The sequence below is a fragment of the Panthera onca genome, chromosome B4 (assembly GCF_046562875.1).
Source record: "Panthera onca isolate mPanOnc1 chromosome B4, mPanOnc1 haplotype 2, whole genome shotgun sequence".
Lineage (NCBI taxonomy): Eukaryota > Metazoa > Chordata > Mammalia > Carnivora > Felidae > Panthera > Panthera onca.
Window position 1 is genome coordinate 63,288,504 of NC_138345.1, and position 20,314 is coordinate 63,308,817.

At 37.5% G+C, this 20,314-nt stretch overlaps 1 protein-coding gene across 3 annotated transcripts in view; it reads right to left on the bottom strand.

Moving 5' to 3' along the window:
• Positions 1 to 4,469: 4,469 nt before the first annotated feature.
• The window catches only part of SINHCAF (SIN3-HDAC complex associated factor), a 34,518-nt gene continuing 18,673 nt past the window's right edge, over positions 4,470 to 20,314 (bottom strand). For all 3 annotated transcript variants that reach the window (XM_060658008.3, XM_060658010.3, XM_060658009.3), the window contains exons 4-6: positions 18,479 to 18,605; positions 11,598 to 11,748; positions 4,470 to 8,649 (exon numbers count right to left, since the gene is read on the bottom strand). In XM_060658008.3, coding sequence (XP_060513991.1) covers positions 8,490 to 8,649; positions 11,598 to 11,748; positions 18,479 to 18,605 — 438 coding nt within the window. In that variant the 3' untranslated portion in view covers positions 4,470 to 8,489. The remainder of the gene's footprint in view (positions 8,650 to 11,597; positions 11,749 to 18,478; positions 18,606 to 20,314) is intronic.

Consider the following 20,314-nt stretch of genomic DNA (forward strand, 5'->3'; position numbering starts at 1 on the left):
ACATAACACATATTAAAATTTATCAGAAGAAAAAAATTCTTGTAACTATGAAGGGTGACAGATGTTATCTAGAATTACTGTGGTAATCATTTTGCAATCTTTATAAATATCGAATCCTGAAACTACTACACTGCATGTCAATTATACATCAATACAAAAGAGAAAAGAAAGACAAAAATAAATAGAAATGGCAGTCTTCTAGGATAAAGACACGCAGAGAAGGAGAATACTTTCTTTCTCCCTTATAATTTAAAATTAATTGCAGAAAACAGTAGGGCTGGCTTTGAGTTCTTATTAAAGATGAAAATTGTCTTGGGTGGGGCACCTATGTGGCACAGAGCCTGCTTGGGATTTTCTCTCTCTCTCTCTCTCTGCCCCTTCCTACCCCTCTCTCAAAATAAATAAACATTTAAAAAAAAAACTGTCTTGGTAAAATAGATCTAGAATCTACAAATAGATTCTTCAAACATTTTAAATCTTACTAAGGCTTACATTTAACCTGAATGACTACTTAGCTATGGATGATGCAATGGATTAACTCCAGTCTTAGTTCCAATAACTAACTACATTGGTGACCATTAGGCAAATTTCTTTTTTTCTTTTAACAATGTTTATTTTTGAGAGGAGAGTGTGAGCAGGGGACAGGCAGAGAGGGAGACATAGAATCTGAAGCAGGCTCCAAGCTCCGAGCTGTCAGCACAAAGCCCGACACGGGGCTCAAACCCCTGAACTGTGAGATCATGATCTGAGCCAAAGTCAGACACTCAACCTACTGAGTGACCCAGGTGCCACAGGCAAATTTCTTCATTTGTAAAATGAGCATACAAAACTGGATGATCCTAAAACATCCTCAGAGTATTATGTGTGACTAGCATCACCCCGTGGACCTTGATAAGGGGAGCTATATGGCCAGGATAGGAAAGCTGGTTAAAATAATAGTAAAGGGCTTAGTTCTTCCTGGTAGTTCTATATGGCACCCTCCTCAATAATTCATAGTTTAGTAGGGATATAGGAATGGCTTTAGTGCTTCAGAAAAAAAATTAAAATTATAATTTTTAACTATGACAGGTATCTTCCTTCTACCAATTGACAGACTGACACCCCCAGGATGCTCTAGAAACAGCCAAACACCTCCCTACTGCCTTCCTCCCTCATCACTGGCTTATTTGGAAAATAAAGAAAAGATTACAAAGAAATCTGACATCTGTCTAATGCAGAGTTTTAAGAAGCAGAGTCTCGAGCTGCAGGAGCTTAAAGCAGCTCTGAAATTCTGCACTCCAGTGCCGTGGTCTTGGGCAGCAGAGTAACCAGGGAAAGAGGGCAACATTTTGGTTACAATGTGAATGGTACTCCCTTGGAGTTATTCCAGCAGGCGAGGCTAGTGGAAGCAGGCAATTGGCCTGGCTTAAACTGTTCAGATTTGGGCCTCGAGGCTAAGAGGTATGCCGTATTATTTCAGCATGTTTTATGAATTGGTTCCACTGTTAAACACAGCCAAATTTTACCCTTCAAAAATCATCCCGAGAGCCTATCTTGGCCACTCCCTGCATTTCAGCACACTTTTGCACAGCTTAATTACTGTATATCTGGCACCACTTCATGCCCTCTATACACTTTCTCAATCCTGGGATTCATGGGCTGCCAAAGCATAATAATCTTGTAGCGAATACATTTTCTCCTTTAAGCACTGAAACTTAAGAAAGCTTTATAGAGATTTTTTTTGAAGGGGTAGGTGTCTTGATGTGCAATGTTTAAGACCTTTTCTGTGTTCACCGTAACTATAGATGATAAAAAGTTTTCATTCCTATTGTATCCACTTAGACCTCAAAGATTAAAATAACAAATGATGGCACAAACCTTCCACTTTACATGAGGCCAGGACTTTTATGATGCACTCTCATTTTATTCTTACTGAAATTCTGCTATATTTCCTCCAATTTACAGAGGAGGAAATGAGCTCAGAGAAATGATCTGAGATCCTATAGCCAGAAAGCACCAAAATCAAGATTTGAATTCAAGTCTTCAGCCTCTAATTCCATTGTTTATTCATCTATGTCCTGGTGATATTTACTAATAAGCTCGTGTGCCAAACATAGCCCCTACACACCATGCACATCTTTACTTCTGAATGAAAACCACAGAAAAATCAAGAAAACAAAAGTTAAATGCAACTAAAGGGCAAGGATAAGCACAACACCTTCAGTGAGCTAAGATCCTCAAAGGACTTAAGGATTGCATGACTTCTCAAGTGTAAGGAACTATTTAGGATATCTAATAGGGTCTTGGGACATAGGTGCTCAATGAATACTTGAAAGTTTGTTTGAAAAGTCTCCAGGCACCTGGGTGGCTCAGCTGGTTAGGCATACGACTCTTGTTTTGGCTCAGGTCATGATCTCACAATTCTGTGGGTTCGAGTCCCTGTGTGGTGCTTTGTGCTGGTGGCACGGAGCTTGCTTGGGATTCTCTCTCTCCCTCTCTCTGTCCCTCCCCAACTAGTGCTTTCTCTCTCAAAAATAAACTTAAAAAAAAAAATTTTTTTTAAGTCTCACAGTACAGGGGTACGTGGGTGGCTCAGTTGATTAAGGTCAAGGTTTCTACTCAGGTCATGACCTCATGGCTCGTGTGGTTGAGCCCCACGTGGGGCTCTCTGCTGTCCGCGCAAAGCCCACTTTGAATCCCGTCTTCCCTCTCTCTCTGCCCCTTTCCCACTAGTGACACATACTTTCTCAGAAATAAACACTGAACTAAAAAACTCACAGTACCACTCCACAGACTGCTCATTTACAAAAGGAAAAAAAAATGTACATTAAAATGGAAAAATCTGGCATTCATCTTCTTAACCAAATGATCAATCTTAGCATCACCAAACAGTGCCAAGTTAACACTGTGTACATCTTCATGACACAGTAAGAGATAACCACACAGCCTGTTATACTCCTACCAAAAAGTATAACCCAAATCTACTAAAAAAGTCAGAAAAATATCCAGGATATGGGACATTGTAAAATGGACTTGGACACTTCAAAAAGTTCAATGTCGTGGTGGGGGGCGGGGGGAACGCAGAGGACTTTGCAGATTAAAATGTATACAAAAACCTCATTGGCTAGATCCTGGATGAGGAAAAAGTTTAATAAGATATTCTGGAACAACAGGGGGCAATTTATCTCCTACAAATCTATGTTAGATGTTATTCATTTATTGTTAATTGTCTCCGGTGGGGCAATGGCATTGTGGCTTCATGTATAAAATTCTTATTCCAAGGAGATGAATACAGGTGATGAGTAAGTATACAGGGAGGAAGTGCCATTTTGTCACAACTTACTTTCAAATGATTCAGCAAGACAAATTAGATAAAATACATGTGGTAAAATGTTAACAACTGGTGGATCTAGGGAGAGGTTATACTCTTGTACTGCCCTTTCAAGTTCAAATATATTTTAAATTCTTGATATTCATCAAGACCAATAGCATAAACTCAACTCTATGAACGACTTCTGAAACTACAAAATTATAACCGATAAATATGTATTGTGCTCCTGTTATGTTAATAATCACTGCGTTAGACTCTCAGAGCTATAATGGTGAGCCGAGAGGGTTCCAGCTTCCATGTAAACTACTAAACAGATAACTGTGTGAGTGATGGAGGGGGCGGGGTACAGTGGCTGTTCTGGATGGCTTCTCCAAGTGAGTAGAACCTTAAGAGTAAGCAGGTGATGCCCAGCCAGACGATGGTGGAGAGACGGGTCAGGGGGAACAGTATGTGTGAAGGAACTAATAATGATGGAGTTGGACAACCTGGAAAGTGACAGGAGTATTTATTCCTGGTGCTTTCCACAACCTCACACCCTTCCTACATAGCCCATCTCCTGGTTCCATTTACCACTCCTCCCCCTCAACCTTTCAGACCTAAAGGTGGTAACAGCATCATTACCAGTCCCAGTGCAACCGGGCCTGAGAACTGCACTCCCCCCTGGGGTTTCCTTACCTTGTGCACACAGTTTTGTAAAGTCCCTTTACTAAACTTTCCTTAAATTATCAAATTGTAGTAAGTCATCTATTTCCTGCCAGCACCCTGATTGATAAAGAATACACTTGTTACCTTAAAGGCGGGAAGGGATGCATAATTGTTCAGGCTCCTATTTTAATCACACCAATTACTTGCTGAGTAATCTTGAGATTTTTGAGACTTAATTTTTGATATTTAAAACAACCACTCCTTGTATGGAAATAAATTTCATATTAAAAAAAATACTCTTGGGGCACCTGGGTGGCTCAGTCAGTTAAGCATTTGACTCTCAGTTTCAGCTCAGGTCATGATCTCACGGTTTTGTGAGTTCGAGCCCCACGTCAGGCTCTGTGCTGACAGTGTGCACCCTGCTTGGGATTGATTGTCTCTCTTCCTCTCTCCCTGCCCCTCCCTCACTCATGATGTCTCTCTCAAAATGAGTAAATAAACTTAAAAAAACAAGTTTTTAAAAACCACCACTCTCTTGTCATTACAAAAATGCAGAAGCAAAAACCATGGATAATGTTAAAGCTAGTAAGCTGTTAAGTATAGAGAACTGAAGTTCTACAATGGAGTAAATGATTTTTTCCCTTTCAAGCACTGAGACAAAAGGACAGGCTTTGCCAAAATCTCTTCAGCTCTCTAAACTGAAAGATTAGGCTCTTTCAGACTAAAGCCTGCAACTATGTATGTCCAAGACTCCCTAACCCAGCATACAGTAACAAGCAGTTTCTAACCAGGGTGCAAGATATCTGAAACCTAAAGCATTCTCATGATCACAATGAGTAACCAAACTCCACAGCTCGAGAAACTGTTAGAACCCTCAGATCCCTTTGAGAACATGAGTCTGTGAAATTATCTTTGATCCAATTTGGCTTTTTCCCCCTTTCCCAGTTCACTGAACATCACACAAAATGACTGCCAGAAGTACCACAATGCTAAATCTGGAGCATCAGGAAGCTGTCATAGGGACGATGGATCAAGAGGCTCCCTGGGTACCTTCCATTCTTCACTGCAGAGCAAGCAGTTAGCTTTGGACACCTTCATTTATTTTTAGAATACCCAGTTGTTTCACTAAACTGCCTGAAGACTATTTTCTACACAAAAAGACAGTGTATTAATAGGCACAACATCAAACTTAAGAAACAAAACTTGAACAACTGATTTAGACAGTTAACAGCTAACCTCTCAGCCAGGGTAAAACTTGCCTCCCATTTTCATCCTTCAAGAGAGCAAGGAGACCGCCTCCAAATGCAGGTTAAGACAGCAGAGACGGGGGCCGATTCAGACAGCAAAGGCTTTGGAATCAGGAAAGTTGATTTTATTTAAGTTACATGACCTTCTTGCACCTCTACTTACTCACCTGTGAACAGGTTTGTGTTTTTTTTCTAAACTTTGCAAAGTTGTTTAAACAATGTTTAAAAGTGCCTAACCCACCGTAGGAGAACTTTTTTTTTTTTTTTTTGTACTTGCTACAGAAAGCACTTGTAATGTAGGGCAAAGAGGCCCAATTTCAAGTTAGAAAAGAAAATGAGGTGCTGTGGCAGGCAACACTCTAAGATGTTCCTCATGGGCCCCACACCCCACCTCAGGGTGTTCATTGTGTAACCCTCTTCATTAGAATGTGGGAAGGACCTGAGGACACTCCGACTCACCAGCAAACTGGCTCTGGAGACCTGCTGGCTCCATGCACCAAGCGGCCAAGTCAGGAGAACCCAGGTGGTAATGAGCCAAGGGGCCCTACAGCCAATAAGGAATCTGAACTCTCCATCCTAAAGCCACAGGACACAGATGCTGCTGACAACCTGAGCTTAACTTCAGGGTAACTTGGTAACTTCACCGTTAACTAAATTAGGTACTGGCAAATCATCTGCAAGATCCCAAAGCAAATTTAAGCCCTAACAATAGTACAGAAAGTTTGGCCCACAGGATCCACTTTTCCCAACTAATAAGCAATCTGTTTTTAAAACTTTGATATGGATTACATGCATCCCTTTAGATTCCTCATAATTCTATAAAGTAAATAATTCTGGAAAATAAATGATTTTACAGAAGTTTGGAGGCTCACAAATGCAAAGAGACTCAAATGGCTAATAAAGGGGCAAAGCCAGACATCAGAGACCAGGTCTGACCCCAATGCCCAAATCCAGCTTTCCCTATAACCAATTTTTATAATTTATTTAAAGTCTCAATGACGATTCCCACTATGCCCATAGACAGTAATAATAAAACCACAACACAGACCTTAAAACACTGGAAACATTTAAAAAGTAATAAAATTAAGTTAAAATAAAATAGAAACGAAATCAACCAACCAACTGTTGAAGAGACTTTATCCTTCATTGTTAAAATCATCTTATCTACTAGGTCAATTATTGGGCATGTCAATTAAAACGTCTTTTATTTTAAAGTATCTCTCGGTAAAGAGGCCTTTTTCTCTCAGGGCTTGTTATAATACGAAAGGGTTAAAACTGCGTATCTGTGAAGGTCAAAACATTCTTACCTAAGAACACCTTTTCAACAAAGCCACAAAACATCTTCTTTTATTTTCTAGTAAGACTAAATTTATTCAATACCCTAGTAAAAGTTTTGATTATAAGTATCCAACAGTATAAAAAGTACAAAACAGATTTGTAGATTTCTAATATATTAATACAAAGTGCATGACTACATACAGTACATCCTACAGGCAAAGAGGTGGAAGGGGAAAAAGAAGGCTGTGGTTGAGGTCTAGTAATAAATAAATAAATACAGAAGTAGAGATGATCCATATTATAGTATATTCTACCACCAATACTGTAGCCAAAATGTACAAAAAAAAAAAAAAAAGAAAAAAACCATTTCAAAACAACAGGAGGAAGATGATAATGGCTGGGACTCTTGTAATTCACCTCAGAGGCTGTGGGAGAGCCAACCCAACTCACGGTGTAATCTGTGCACATGGTGGCTTGTAGTTTTTGCCATAAGGAAGAAATATAAAATTTTAAGTTTAGATTAAGAATTATAAAACTATATGGTGCCCGTAAAAAGTGGCTCACTCCTTACTGTTATACTATCTAATTTTTAAAATCCAGTTTTAAAAATAAGCACTGAGTCATGTTATTATAAGGTAGGCAAATGATCCTCCCTAATTATGAGAAGTCTGAAGCGGTGATAGGTTATTCCTGAACGTTTAAAAAAGAGGCAATGACAGTACTTTGGTTTGGGTTCAAGTAAAAAGGCTTCAAATGAAGATTTTGGAATCGAAGAGCTCCGTGTTCAGGATGCATCATCTAACATCTCAATGTTCACAAAGCCTGACTAAAAGAAGTCAAACCTAAACCAGCCCACTCAGCATTAACACACACCTCTTTTCTTTTAGAATTTTACTTTAATATAGAGTGGAAAAAAAACAAAACAAAACAAAAAAAAAAACCCCAAACCCTAATAGGTTAAAACCAGTCAAACAACCACTCTACACAGACAAAACCTTCACAAAGGTCAACTGAAGTAATCCAGAGCTAAAACTGAATTGCGCAGATTTTCAATGAAGTCACCAGTCATGTAACACAAACAAAAGTCAATTATTTACACACTAGGCAAGCCCTCTAAGAAATGTGCCCCAAGAAGCATTAAACTTTGTTTTTTTGTGTGTGCCATCCTGAAGACTTGTACATTTTTAAAGATAATTTAACATTTTTAATAGAATGTGATCTCTACCATGCGGTAATGCTTTGGTTCTCTTCATTTAGGATTGCTCATCCTAAAACTTGACATTTCCCCAGAGGAGCTTTGATTCTGCTTTAGAAGTTTCAATATAGATTAAAATCTTTATCAAAAATGAATATGGAGGGAGGTGACAGAGGATGCAACATATACACTCAAGTTACCTCTCTGTATGTTTAGAAACTACTCCTTCAAGGCATTTGCACCAGAGAGCTTAGTCTGTCCTGCTTAATATTCAGTAGTACAGGTTTGAATCATCAGAACCTTGGCAAGACCTTAAATTATTAACAACTACCTCTTGGGGCAAGTCCACGTTACTGAGTTATGACAAATTTCTTATCATGAAGGAAAACAAGTATAGCCAGCCATCTTAAAAATGCCCCAACCACTGCTTCTCAATATAGAAAGACTAAAACTACATACGTTTATCATACAACAAATCCCATCTCTGTCCCCTGAAATTCCCCTAGATTCATTCATTAGAAGGGGATAAAAAAAAAAAAAAAGACTTAAAGAGCACTTTACAGCAGCATTCAGCTTTCCTATGAAATACTCAGCATCTTAAATATTATGTACACTTTTTTTCTTTTAGTAAGCTAGACACTGGCTTCAGAGTTTGTGGAACTGGAGGAGAAATAACAACCCATTCAAAACTATTCTAGAAAGTGTCTTTTGGCAGAATAGCAGGTATCCAAGTTAAAAATAGGAGGGTTTTGTTGCTTTGTTTTCTTTCCAAAATTTAAATCGTTTTTTTGTTCCCCTTCTACCTAAACCTCAGTCACCACTCCTGAGTGGAGATGGGCAGAGGCTCTGGCCCCTGCTCCTCCGGCTTCTCAGCAGCTGCTTTCTTATTGCTGCAGCAAGGCTTGAATAGATGTGTGTCAATGAGGACTTCTCCAAAACGGCCTTTATAGATAATCCCACAACATATTTTCTGTCTAAAAGAAAAAAATGGGAGAGGAATATATTAATAAGGTAGAAAACTAGCAATACAAGGAAACAAAAAAAAAAAAAAAAAAGAAAGAAAGAAAGAAAGAAAAATCTACATAATTGTAACTAGTACAACATGATCAAAAGGTTCTACTTTTACAGTCTTATCACATTCCAACTGAAAGGCTCCTAGAGAGACCCCAATTAACTGGGTAATGGGAATTACCCAGGTCCCTTAAATTCCACACTGGAACCTTATCAAAGATTAAGGTGTGGGGATCATTCTGAGAGACAGCAGTTTCAGAGGCTGCTCCTGAAGTTGTAAACTGTTTCAAATATACAAATAGGCATTAAAAATGACTACCAAACACCCACGGATCACATACTCTAAGGGAATAATCATTTCCTGTGAAGTCCCCCTGTATGTTTCTCTCCAGTCCCATCCTGCCCAATCTCATTCACTCCAACTTCAATTTAAGCCTATCAGTGCCTTTTTTCTTTACACTTCAGTTTTAAAACAAGTCTACATCTCTTCATATATTGCTCAACTATCTCCTATTTAAAAGAAACACATGTATGGAATCATACTCTACTGCTGCAATTTTCTCAACATTGAGGTTCAAACCCATTTTCAAAGTTTTATTTCGTTTTGTGTATAGTATTCCACCATGTGAATTTATTCACACTCCTTTTGATGGGACTTTTGCTACCATAAACATGCTGTACACATCAATGTGCGTCTAACATTTTTTTCTTCTAGGTTATGTGGCTGGTATATAGGAACTGAAACATGTTCATGTTTCTTCGAAAATGCCAATTATTTATTAATGCGGTTCCCTTCTATCCCTATTTACTACAAGTTTTATTTTAAACCTTGAAGGAACATTCAAATATATCAAACATCTTCAAAGTACTGCTAAGATGACAGGCATTTTTTTCCTTCCTTTACAAACTGTCAGTGTGGCAAATTCTATCAGTTGACTTTTAATGTTTAAAGCAATCTTACACCCCTAGAATAAATCCAATCTGGTCATGATATACTCTTTTGGTATCAAAGTTATATATATTAGCCTCATAGAATGCTTAGGGCCTATGCCCTCTTTTATTCATAATCTGAAAACATTATGCAAGATCAGAATCATGTGTTTCTGGATTGTTTGGGAGAACGTGCCTAAGATGAGCCTGGGATTTTTGGAGAGAAGACTTTGGCCACTGAATCAACTTCTCTATTTTAACACTATACAGGTTTTCTATTTTGTCTTGAGACAGTTTTGGAAAACTGTCTTCTTCTATTAATGTATCCACTTCATCTGTATGTCCAAATTTACTAGCATACAGTTGTTTTCATGTCCTACTGTCTTTTACATTTGTCTTAATTATAGATAAATCTCCCTGTTTTGTCTAAGGTGCTTATGAATATGATCTCTTTTTATCTGCTTCATCACTACTAATTTTTTTGGTCAGGTCTTTTTCAAGATCCAACTCTTAGCTTTACAGATCCTGTTCATTGCTTACCAGTTTTCTACTCCATTTATTTCTACTTGTATCTTTAGGACTTCATTGCTTTTATTTTTCTTTGTATTGGGCTTCATTATCTTTAAACTGAATGCTTATCATTTCACATATTTTTAGTTTTTCCTTTTCTAAGCATTGAAAGCATTAATTTTTCCTCCAATTCTTTTTAATTTCATACCATGTTTTGATTTGTGGTATTTTTCAGTTATTTTTTTAGTTATAAAGATTTTCTAATTTTTAGTCTACTGTCTTCTTGGACCCATGGTTTCTATTTTCTGTGTCTATGAGTGGGGACACAGTTACTCAACTCCCAAAGTTATTCAACATATTTATAGTTAACAAGGCAAAGGATGTTAGGATACCTTAACTCCTATCCCTTTTATTCCCTTGATTTACATGCTACTGTTTCGTAACTATTTTTACCCCCACAACTATTATTATTTTAAGCAATTTGTTTAAATTTACCTAAATATTTGCTACTTTATCTATCCTTCTCAGAATTTTAATCTAGGATCTCTTTTTCTGCCTGTAGAACTTTGTTATTTAGGGTCAGTCTGATGACAAATTCTCAACCTTTTTCCTAGTCAAAGTCTTATGCCCTTGTTCATAAAAGGTAAGTTTGTTTAAGTAATCTTTACACCCAATGTGGGGATCAAACTCCATACCTCAAGATCAAGAGTCACATGCTCTTCCCATAAACCAGCCAAGCACACCCCCTCCAAAGGATATTTTTGCTACACATATATATAATTCTAGGTTGAGAGTTACTACTTCTTGGCCCACTGAAGATATTAATCTATTATTTTTTGGCTTCCTTTGTCCATACTGAGAACTCAGCTTTCAGTGCTGTTCCCTTGAAAATAGTCTTTATTTTTTCTCACTGTTAAAGAACTATTTTGTCTTTCATGTTCCATAGTTTCATATAATCATCTATGCGTGAATTCTATCATAAAATAAATGCTTATTATCTCACTTTTAATTTGTTAGTCTTCTCGAATCTGTGAAATAGAAAATAAAATCCTTAGCTGCTTTTCTCTTTCCAAATCTACTACCTCTTTTCGACTTTGGGGTTCCACATTTACTTAGCATTTGGCCTGGTCTTTGATTATTCCTTACTAATTTGCTCACTTATCAATGTGACTTTTAAAGACTTAAAAATATGCATTTCTAGCTTTTACTTTTTTCAGTGAGAGTTGGTCAGAAAAAATACCCAGTCTACTCCATTACAGGAAACATACATTCCCTAACATTTTTATTTTAAATCAATTTTAATAGGAAAAGCACATAAATCACAGCTCTCGGCTCAATTCTTGCTTATCCACCTCCAACCATGTGTGCTACCAGCTGTATGCCAAATGCCATTTAACTGCTAAGGAAGTGGGAAACCATCGCCTGTAATTAAGAAGGTTTGCTGGTTAGAGAGATATTTTGTTGCTTTTACCTTTTCCAGTACGTGAGATCTAAAAAGGAAAAAACTGGCGTTCTGTTAGAGCCAGAAGCCATCTCTGTATCTGAGCCATCATCTGACTGGTTACTATAACAAGGAGACTGAGCTGGGGAGGCACTTGAGGTGGTACTGTGAGCATCAGAATCTGCAATAAAGAGGGAAAAAAATTATAATTTAATTTCATTATATGTAACTAAGGCTCAGCATAAAAAACTGTGAGTTAGTAGAAAGAAAAAAAGAATTTATTTTCTATTCACTACTGATATTTGAAGATATTTGTACAAGTGTTTCTAAAAAGAAAATGAGGTCGTAAGCTTCCAGGAAGATAGGAGTAGACATACCTTTCCCCATTCCTCCTGCTAATAAATAAGTACAACTAAAAACCCAGGGTATTGCATATAAAACAAACCTAATGACTCTGAAAGTTGGCAACAGCTAGAGAGCTCGACCTAAGGAAGGACATGGTGGTGCGTTCTCTAGTTTTTATGGGTTTTCTTTTTTGCCTCATAAATCCAGTCTTCGAGCTAGAGGAGCCAGCAGCACAGAAATACCGATGGGTATAGAAAAAAAGAAAGAAAGAAAGAAAGAAAGAAAGAAAGAAAGAAAGAAAGAAAGAAAGAAAGAAAGAAAAAAAACCAACAAAACCCTGCTCTCTAGTCAAAGGGGCAGAAAAGTGGCAGCCTAAGCAAGACAGGAAACTTTTATCAGAGTAATAATTTTATCAGAGTAATAATCACTCTACTCCAGCCAAACACCACAGAAAACAGAGGCCCCAATCCCACCCACTCCAGCAGAGGCCAAGTGGGGAGCCTAAGATTTCCATCCTCATAAGACTGTTACAAAGCACCAACACATCCACCAGGTTGTCAGAGGAAGCCTGTTGAGAAGTCAGGACTTTAGCCATGGCCCACCACAAATGAGTATCCCCACCATGTGGGAACTTCAACTCCCACCCCCATCCCACAGCAATGAGGAGCTTCTCCCACCTCAGGTGTCAATGAAGGTTAACTGGGGAACCTTTTAACACCACCACACAGTGAAAAAGTGATGCCTCTGTCTCATTGCCCCTGATAAAAGGGTGTCCAAAAAAAGACAGTAAAACCAAAGTTTTAAAGTAGATCCATAACATAATTTTTAAAAATCCAAGTTTCAATTAAAAAAAAAAAAAAAAAGTCCCTCAAATCCAGAACCAAAATCTCAAACTGAGTGAAAAGGGAAGTAGATGTTAACACCAAGAGGACAGAGATGTTAGAATGATCTAACAAAGATTTTAACATAATCATGACAAAAATGCTTCAGTGAGCCATTGTGAACATGCCTGAAACAAAAATATTATCAGCGAATAGGTCTCAATGTATTTATTTTTTTTAACATTTATTTATTTTTGAGAGAGAGAGACAGAGAGCGAGCGAGCGCGGGAGAGGGCAGAGAGAGAGGGAGACACAGAATCTCCAGGCTCTGACCTGTCAGCACAGAGCCCAACACAGGGCTCAAACTCACGGACCGCGAGATCATGACCTGAACTGAAGTCAGACGCTTAACCAACCAAGCCACCCAGGCCCCCCAAACACATCTCAATTTAAAAAAATAAATAAAAGTTATAAAGAAGAACCAAGTGGAACTGAAATTTGAGCTGCGAAAAAAAAAAAGAAAGAAAAAAATGAAATAAAAAGCTCAGTGGATGGAGCTCAACAGCAGAATGGAGGGGACAGAGGAAACAATCAATGAACTGGAAGAAAGAACAACAGAAATTATCCAACCTGAACAACACAGAGAAAACAAATGAATAGAGCCTTAGAGACCTCTGGGACTATGACAAAAAAATCTACATTCGTGTCATTGCAGTCCTGGAATAAGAAAGAGGGCGGAAGTGAAAATATACTCAAGGAAATATAATGGCTGAAAACTTGCCAAATTTGGCAAGAGACAAACCTATAGAGAGATTCAAGAAGCTGAGCAAACCCCAAACAGGATATACTCAAAGAAATCAATGCCAAGACACGTTGATAATTAAATTTCTGAAAACTAAAGATAAAGGAAAAAATCTTAAAAGCAACCAAAAACAACACCCTACCTATAAAGGGAAAACAACAGATCCTGATTTAATAAGGAATAAAGGCAATTCATCAGATACAAGCTAAACATTAAACATGATTTAGTACTTTTGCCCTTAGAAGACTCCATATAAATTTACTAGCCAGAAAATGAGTCTTTTGGTGGATGGTCACCATGCTCTAAGGCTATCAAACTGCTATTCTACAGTGACAGCAGTATCACAAATAGGGGTTGAGATTACCACCCCCCCCACACACACACCACCCGCCCCCAGGATAAGTGGATAGAGCAACCCTCCAATTCAAAGAAGCAATTAAGTTGTTTTGTTTTTTTTTTTAACGTTTATTTATTTTTGAGACAGAGAGAGACAGAGCATGAACAGGGGAGGGGCAGAGAGAGAGGGAGACACAGAATCGGAAGCAGGCTCCAGGCTCTGAGCCATCAGCCCAGAGCCTGACGCGGGGCTCGAACTCACGGACCGCGAGATCATGACCTGAGCTGAAGTCGGACGCTTAACCGACTGAGCCACCCAGGCGCCCCAGCAATTAAGTATTTATTAAGTACTTATCTATTAGACCTCAAACCCCATGTCATACTCTACATGGGAAGAAATAGACCAAAGAAAACCTATGGATAGACCGTAGAATGCTTTGTATTAACAAAATTTTACATGTAAAATCCTCAAGAATAGCAGGCTTTAAAGAAATAAGTCTATTGGAATGTTTAAAAGGCTTCCCAAACAATTAGCAGCAGCAGCAGTCAGCTCTATGCTGGAGAAGAAAACTCACTATCCAAGGAAGTACTTAATAGCTATGGAACATTTGAAGCAGCAGTTATTAGATCATTTTCTACCTATAAAAATGGCCGTTTCTAATGGTTTAATCTAACACTTGAGACACTAGAATATAACTATATAAAAAGCACTTAGGAAGAAAACTCTTCTGGAATGCAGGCCTGGAAATTCTTCAAAGAACCACAATTTTTAAAATCTTAAAAATTGTGGGATTTGAAAAGGCACAAAGGAGTAATTAGCTAAGCATGGGGTAGTGGAAGCAGAACACACTATGCACAGGAAGGGAATGGACGCAGCCCAAATATTCTTTGCCTAAAATAGGACCTCCAAAGACTCACTAGGGATTTTCAGCTTTATTCCATAGCAACAAGAATTCATTGTAGATTTTAGGAAGAATGACAAAAAGAATAAACTAACATTTATACAGGAATTTGTTTTGTTTTACAAAATATTTTTAGTTGATTATCCCCTTTTCTCGGATAAGAAAATTATGGTTCTATGTGAAGTTAAATTTCATGAATGGTAACTCAAATCCTGATCTTCAAGCTCTAGGTCTAATGCCTTTGCAGTACACCACCCAAAGGAAAGAATATCTCAGAAAAAAAGTCAGGTAAACGCAGGTTGCAGGGAAAGCAAATATATAACAAGAGACAGGGACACCATTTAGTGGCTGATGTATATAAAAATTGAAGTATATCAAAACTGTTGTGTTGCACACAGGTGCTAGCAATTCACAATGCACATTGGAAAACCCAGTTTCAGTCTAAGCCTCCAAAGCCCACACACCTTTTTCAAAGGGATTTATCTTCAGTCTCCAATCCCTCCTTCCACAACACAGCTTTATAATAAAAATCTAAAATTACACTGGACATATTCCCTTAGGTAAGGCGAAATTTAGTCAGGTTTCACTTTTCCTATAATTAAAGGGAGGAGCTAAGAGCATACATATGAATAATCAATTCCTCTAACCTTCAAGTGGTAGAAGAAAATTACTATTTCTCAAATGTTCATTAAAACACTTAGTGAGAATGGAGGGTTGGCTCAGTCTTTTTCTTTTCCCCTGGTGATAGCTGGTTAAGAAAGGAACATGTATAAACAATCCAGTTACAAAACAGGTAGAGGATGTTAATAGACATTTATCCAAAAAAGATAAAAAAGGACAAGAAATAAGTGTTGGCAAGGATGTGGAGAAAAAGGAACCCTCATGCATTGTTGGTAGGGATGCAAACTGGTGCAACTACTGTTGAAAACAGTTTGGAGGTTCCTCAAAAAACTAAAAACAGAACTACCCTACAACCCAGCAATTGCACTGCTAGGTATTTATCCAAGGGATACAGGTGCGCTGTTTCGAAGGGCACATGGCCCCACTGTTTATATCAGCACTATCAACAATATCCAAAGTATGGCAAGAGCCCAAATGTCCATCAATGGATGAATGGATAAAGACGACGTGGTATATATACATAAAGTGGAATATTACTCGGCAATCAAAAAGAATGAAATCTTGCCATTTGCAACTACGTGGATGGAACTAGAGGGTATTTTATGCTAAGTGAAATTAGAGAAAGACAAATATCATATGACTTCACTCATATGAGGACTTTAAGAAACAAAACAGATGAACATAAGGGAAGGGAAACAAAAATAATATAAAAACAGGGAGGGGGACAAAACAGAAGAAACTCATAAATATGGAGAACAAACAGAGGGTTACTGGAGGGGGTGTGGGAGGAAGGATGGGCTAAATGGGTAAGGGGCACTAAGGAATCTACTCCTGAAATCATTGTTGCACTATATGCTAACTAATTTGGATGTAAATTTTAAAAAATAAAATAAATTTTAAAAATTTCAAAAAAAAAATTAAAAGTAGAATGATTATTTGATATTATTACCCTAATTTTTTGATAAGATATATGCACCCCTGTGTTTACTGCCGTGTTATCTACAATAGCCAAGATATGGAAGCAACTCAAATGTCCATCTATATAGATGAATGGATAAAGATGTGGGGGTGGGGAGTGTCTACAATGGAATACTACACAGCCATTAAAAAGGAGATTCAAAAAGAAAAAGGTTTCCAATGAAGTAGATGGAGCTAGGGAGGATTATGCCTAATGAATAAGTCAGAGAAAGACAAATACCATGTAATTTCACTCATGTGGAATTTAAGAAACAAAACATGAACATAGGGAAAATAAAAAGACTCAACTATAGAGAACAAACTGAGGGTTAATGGAGGACACTTGTTGTGATGAGCAGCGGGTACTGTACGTAAGTGATCAATCACTAAATTCTCCACCTGAAACTATTATTACACTGTTTGTTAACTGGAATGTAAAGAAGAACTTGAAAAAAACTTTTAAAGAACATGTATAGTTAAAATACATACATATTTCATATCACCTAAATATTTTACTATAAAGTATTAAAATATTTTAGTCGAAGATTAAATGTATCATCAGAATAACTATGGACTGGTAACACCTACTTAAAAGAGCAGAAAGTTAGCAGATGATCTGCAAAGCCTTCAGAGTCGTGGGCACTGGTTATATACTACCTCAAGGAGCAGGGTGGTGTTGCAGAAAGAGCAAACAGCTTTGAAGTTAGACAAACCTGAGGTCAAACTCATCTCTATCGTCTTTACTAAGTAACCTGGCTCAAGGTTAAATCACCACTCTACTTCCTATCCTAATCTCTAAAACAAATTACTGAGATAACTATGTATGTAAAATACTTGGTACATCTACCAAAATGTCCCAAGAGATGACAGTTTTCCTTTCCTCACTCTACCTTATCAGTGTATTTAACTCTCTTTTACCATTTTTCTAAAACAAGCATTGATGATATTTTGTCTAACAGCGTCCTACAAATTGTTTTTATAATCCTGAAAACTCTCTGACCAGTCCACAACCTCATCTACAGTTTTGAAAAAGCTCTGAAAACAGAGTCTATTCCCAACCCATTTGGCCACAAAATCTGGCCTGACATGAATGAACTATAACATTAGGGTAGCCAAACCTGACTAGCCCATGCAAGTTTTATTTATTCCACCTTTGTGAATATGACTACATTTCTACGGCAGAAATACTAATGTGTTTGATTTCAGTTGTTTTGCCTCAGAAACCCTCCCCTCATTGTGTTACATATAACAAACAACATTATATGCACTGCAATTCCTTTTCAAAAGCTGAAATCTAAATTCCGAAATACAGAAGTACCACTACAGGTGCTCTCCCCCTCAACAACTTCCTTTAAGAGTAGATGAACCTGATATTAATTTATCATTCCTTTCCCATTCCATCACTCCACACAACACACACTGTCCCAGAAACCTGAAAGTCCTGAGGCTAGCTTTACCGCAATATGTAAGTTACGATTCCTAAAGTTACTTTCCAGAAAACCTGGGCTTTAGTCTCAGACTGTCCACTAATATTATTTACATACCTTTCTGCACATCTCCAGACCTCTATTTCCTTATGCATAAAAATCAAGTAAACAAGCTTGAAAAATTCATCTTCTAGAACTTAACAGGTCAATAAACAGATCAGAGTGGTCAGAGCGATCTCCATACAATCTGAAGAAGTGGTCAGCTAGTCAAATTAATTTTATGTCATCAGGACTAAAGACAGAGTTTCAAGGGGCACCTGGGTGGCCCAGTCAGTTAAGCACCCAGCTTAGCTCAGGTCATGATCTCTCAGTTGGTGGGTTTGAGCCTCATGTCGGGCTCTGTGCTGACAGCTCAGAGCCTGGAGCCTCCTTCAAATTCTGTGTCCCTCTCTCTGCCCCTCTCCTCCCCTTCATGCTCTCTCTCAAAAATAAACATTAAAAATAAAACAAAACAAAATAAACATTAAAAATTTTAAAAGATTTCATAGAAATATCTCTACCACGTTGACAATGCCTTGCAACACTTTAAAGAAAATAACTTTAAAAATCTATACATACCATATGCCACCCCCAGGTAAAAATAAAAACCAAACAACTATTCTTAACTACTCTTATTTCAATATCAAAACCTCAAACTTACTGTGACGTTTGAATTCCTTCTGTAGTTTACTGATCTGGTTGCTTTTTATCCTGTTTCCAGATAAAGTTTTCACTTTCTTTGGTTTCAATGTTGTCTTCAGACTGGGTCCTGCCCTTGCATCTACCACCTGGAAGAATATACTGAATATTTAATACCACTTAAAAAATGACACCTCTTGTATTCCTTTAGTTCAGACAAATGCCTATTTGAAGGACCCTAAATTGAGAAGCAGTTTTCTACTAGAGTGTTTGAGAGCCCATGTGCACTTTTAATCATCACATGGTATTAAAGAATAATTTATCTCGTGGGTTTTTTTTCTTCCAAGCAGGCAATAGTAACAATATACTGTACAAAAAACTTAAATAGATTTATATATGGTAAGAATGACCCAAAAGGTTAAAGAAAATCAAGACTTACAACAACTAACATTTCTATCGGACAGTGTTTTGCAGTTTGCAAAAAGCTTTCATACTTTTTTTTTTTTCTAGAGAGTAGACACACGCTCCCAGGAGAGGCAGAGACAGAATCCCAAGCAGGCTCTACGCTGTCACACTGTCAGTGCTATGCCAGAGGCAGGGCTTGAACCCACAAATGGTGAGATCATGACCTGAGCCAAAATCAGGAGTCAGATGCTTAACCAACTAAGCCACCCAGGCTCCCCTTTCATACACGTTTGAGTTTACTTTCACTACAAAGCAGTAAGGGGGCTATTTGTTAACTCCAATTTAGGGTGAAAGAAAACAAGAAATTATCTTTTGCCTTATTTCACTAAACTAGTAAGTGGGCAAGAATGGGTAGAGAGGGATACAAGACTCAAATTAACGTTTTCGCAACTATGCTTTATGATCTTTTCACCATACACTTTAATCCCTAAGGTCATTTACATGATGGCAATGCCATGTTCTCCCATAGTCTACCATGGCCATTGGTCTAGACCTACACGGTACTATTTCTTACAAATTTATTCACATTTACTATTTGCAGATTTGTACCCTTAAAAAGGTTGTCATCACCTTCAAAATCACAATTTTCAACTTCTCCAGACAAACTATTAAAGAAAATTCCCTCTTTTATAAATTAACAGACCCACAAAAACCTATCAAAATAATGTAACACCGTAACCAAAGGACAATGTAAGGCTAATTAATACTAGTATTAGGGGGAAAAAAGATAAAGAATAAATGCATGCTGACTTAAAAACAAGTATTTTGTATAAATACCATAAATGTTTTAAAAGCTAGCATAAGACTTAACAGTGCTGTTCTGATCACTGAAAACCAATGACAAAGGGCAAACAGAATACACATTTACATACCACTACAATCTCAACTAGATTTAAATACACAGAGTAAGAATAGCTTCCACATAACTGATCACTGTGTTATATTTTATATATAAATCTCATTCAGTTCTCACAACAGCTCTGTGGGATAGCTACTATGTTTCCATTTTATAAATAAATGGAACTTGCCCAAAATTTGCAACTAGTAAGGCAGGATTCAAATCCAGTTCTGGTGCTAAACCCTATGTGCTCATTATACTACCTCCAGGAATTAGGATAAATGTTCCCCTGAGATGAAAAAAGGATCCATGTCTAATTAACCTTGGAAATACATGAAATGTACACTGTGAATCTCTAAAATGGGGATACTGGATACAGCCTTAGGGAAATGATACACTACTCAAAATTTTGCTTCTAAACATGCCAAAATGTTAAGTAATTATATCTAAGCAGCAACTTGTGTTTTTCTTTATTCTTTTCACTTTTCCATCTGAGGAACGTACTACTTCCTAAATTGGGTGAAAACTAATGTTACTTTAAATGTAATAGAAGTT